Source organism: Cyprinodon variegatus, unplaced genomic scaffold (assembly GCF_000732505.1).
Source record: "Cyprinodon variegatus isolate N-32 unplaced genomic scaffold, C_variegatus-1.0 Scaffold155, whole genome shotgun sequence".
In the NCBI taxonomy this organism is placed as follows: domain Eukaryota; kingdom Metazoa; phylum Chordata; class Actinopteri; order Cyprinodontiformes; family Cyprinodontidae; genus Cyprinodon; species Cyprinodon variegatus.
Genome location: NW_015150608.1, coordinates 160950 through 163512, shown reverse-complemented (window position 1 = coordinate 163512; position 2563 = coordinate 160950). Strand labels below are relative to the sequence as shown.

The 2563-nt window shown below is 33.5% G+C and overlaps 1 protein-coding gene across 1 annotated transcript in view; it reads left to right on the top strand.

Moving 5' to 3' along the window:
- The window catches only part of LOC107086511 (solute carrier family 12 member 7-like), a 109323-nt gene that overhangs the window by 73154 nt on the left and 33606 nt on the right, over positions 1–2563 (top strand). Inside the window, exon 3 of the mRNA XM_015377499.1 lies at positions 1243–1374. Coding sequence (XP_015232985.1) covers positions 1243–1374 — 132 coding nt within the window. The remainder of the gene's footprint in view (positions 1–1242; positions 1375–2563) is intronic.

Here is a 2563-nt window from a genome sequence, read left to right as displayed (position 1 = left end):
TTTTTCAAACTATTGAATGTAAATTTGTTTTATGTTTTCAATAACTTTTTCATATTTGACTTTTTAACATTTTATTTTTTCAAACTTTATACTTTCATGTTTTTAACAGATTTTATACATTCACATTTCGTTTTTTGAGATTGAGTTTGACTAGTTGCAGTCTTTAAAATTGCTTTTCACAGATCAAAGTTCAGCTTCAAGCCCGATACAAAATCTCACTCTTGACCAATAAAAATGTTTTTTTTAACATCCATCCAGATCAATAGAAATTAATCTTCAGTCCTTACTATAGAACTGAATAGAATGTGATCTGAAAAAAAACACATTTAAAAAGAATTTCTAAAACTTAGTCTGTAAAAGACAAAAAAAAAAAAAAAAAAAATTTTGAAAATATAACATTTAAAATTAGAATTTTCTTTGGAAAAGAACAAAAAATGAACAAAAAACACATCAGAGGAAGCAGCAAAGTTACGCTCAAATACCTTTTATTGTTCTGATTAAGCAGGGTTTCAAAGTTTCATTCTTGGATTTTTTTTTTCCCCATTTAAAAATGTTTTCTGTTACTTGTAACAATATTGAAACAAAATTCACTCCATACAATCAGCAGTCTAATGATAAGTTGGTCAAATAATTAACACTCCTATCCAATCCAATCCACTTTATTTATATAGCTCGATTTCAATAAACACAAGGTTTCCAAAGTGCTGCACAAAAAAGATAAAATAACTAAAATAAATCAAAAAAAATAATAATAATAATAAATAAATACACAATACACCTAAAATAAACTCATTTGATCTCTGACAGGTCTGTTGCTAAGCATCATCTAGTGCTACTGAAAGTCATAGAATAAATTAGGATGCAGTTTATTTTCATTAATTATTTTCAAAAATAATGTGAAAAAATAAACTGTAGCACAAAAGCAAAATAATGAATAAAGCTGTTAAAATAAAGAGACATAATTAATTATCGGTGTCAATCCGCCTCCAAGACTATTTTATATTTTCTACAAGCTTAAAGATACTTTGATAAAAAAAAAAAAAAGAAAAAGGAAAAAAAAAAGAAATATGATTTCATAATGAAACTGCGTTTTTATAGAAATCATCGTACAAGTAGAATTCCCAAACTGTCAGTTGTTGTTTGGGGCCCCCCATGTGACCCTGGAGCCCTAAGCGGTCCCTGAGTTCTCTGGTTCTTTGGGCCGGCCCTGGTTTAATCTGATCCTGATCTGATGCTTCACAGGAGGAGATGGACAGCCACCCCATGGTGTCATCACTTCTCAATAAACTGGCCAACTACACTAACCTCACCCAAGGAGCCCATGAGCACGAGGAAGCTGATGAAGAGGAGGGCGCCAAGAAGAAAGCCGTTAAGGTAACAGCCGTCTGTGTTTTTACCTGTTATGGCGTACGAAAGCACAGGAACCACCAATCTTTTAAAAAAGTTGTTATTTAACGGCGTCTTTAACCCGTTTTTTACCTCAGACCTTCCTCCGGTCCCCCCCTCTGTTCTTATATGACATAGCATTAATAGTTCTCATTATCGCTGGTCAGACGGAGCAGCGGCCACATTTAGGTTTCTGCACTAAGTTTGCCCCTCCATCTCTGGACCTTTTTTGGATCCAAACTATTTTGACAGTTTTGCCTCAAAGCACACAGATGCTTTTCTAACCACAGCCCCGGTCCCATGCTAGTGGGTCCCATCCACTGCTGCGGGCGCCTCCCACTGCCTCCCAGAAAGCAGTGGGTGAACAGATGAGGCCCCTCTTTGTCTGGAGAGCTGGAGGCTCATATCAGAGCTGTTAGTTCACCCAAGGTGGAATCTGATTTACCTTTCTTCTTTCTGTTTGACGGACTCTAAAGGACTGTCGTTTGTTTTTTAAGAGAAGGATTTTTGGAGGTATTGTTTTTACTGGAAGCTGAAGAGTTAGATGTAAATGCTTCTTTTGTCACCTTCATGTAAGTCTGATTTATATTTCATACTAAACATCTGTCAACTCAGCAAAAAACTAAAACTAAGGAGTCAGTTTTATTCAAATAAGTGTGTTTTTTTTTCTGTCTTGAGTTAATAGGTTTGTCAATGGAGTCGGATGATTCATGGTTAAAAAAGAAAATAAACTGTTATCTTATTTTAAGTGTATAATTCCTATTTATCTTATTTTGAAGGCAGACAGACTCCTTCCATCATCAGATTAACTGATTTATCTGCTCATATTAAGAACAAATACATAGATTTGAAGAATTTTGTATTTATTTTTGATCAGTTTCTGCAGTGGATTTATATCTTCTACTTTAAACAGCTGGTCTTATATTGAACATTTGCTCATGGAGATGATAAATATCCATATAAATAACATTCTACAGAGTAATGTTTTTTAATCCGATTGTCATCCAGAAATATGGAGGTTTTATATTTAAAACATTGCTTATACTATTTGGGGGCAGATTTTTGCTTAGAGGTAATTTCAATTTAAAAACGAGTTGAAAATTAAATCGAATTTATTTCAGACAGTTTTGACAAAACAGTCCCATTTTCCAAACTAACTAAATTAACGTGAACATAA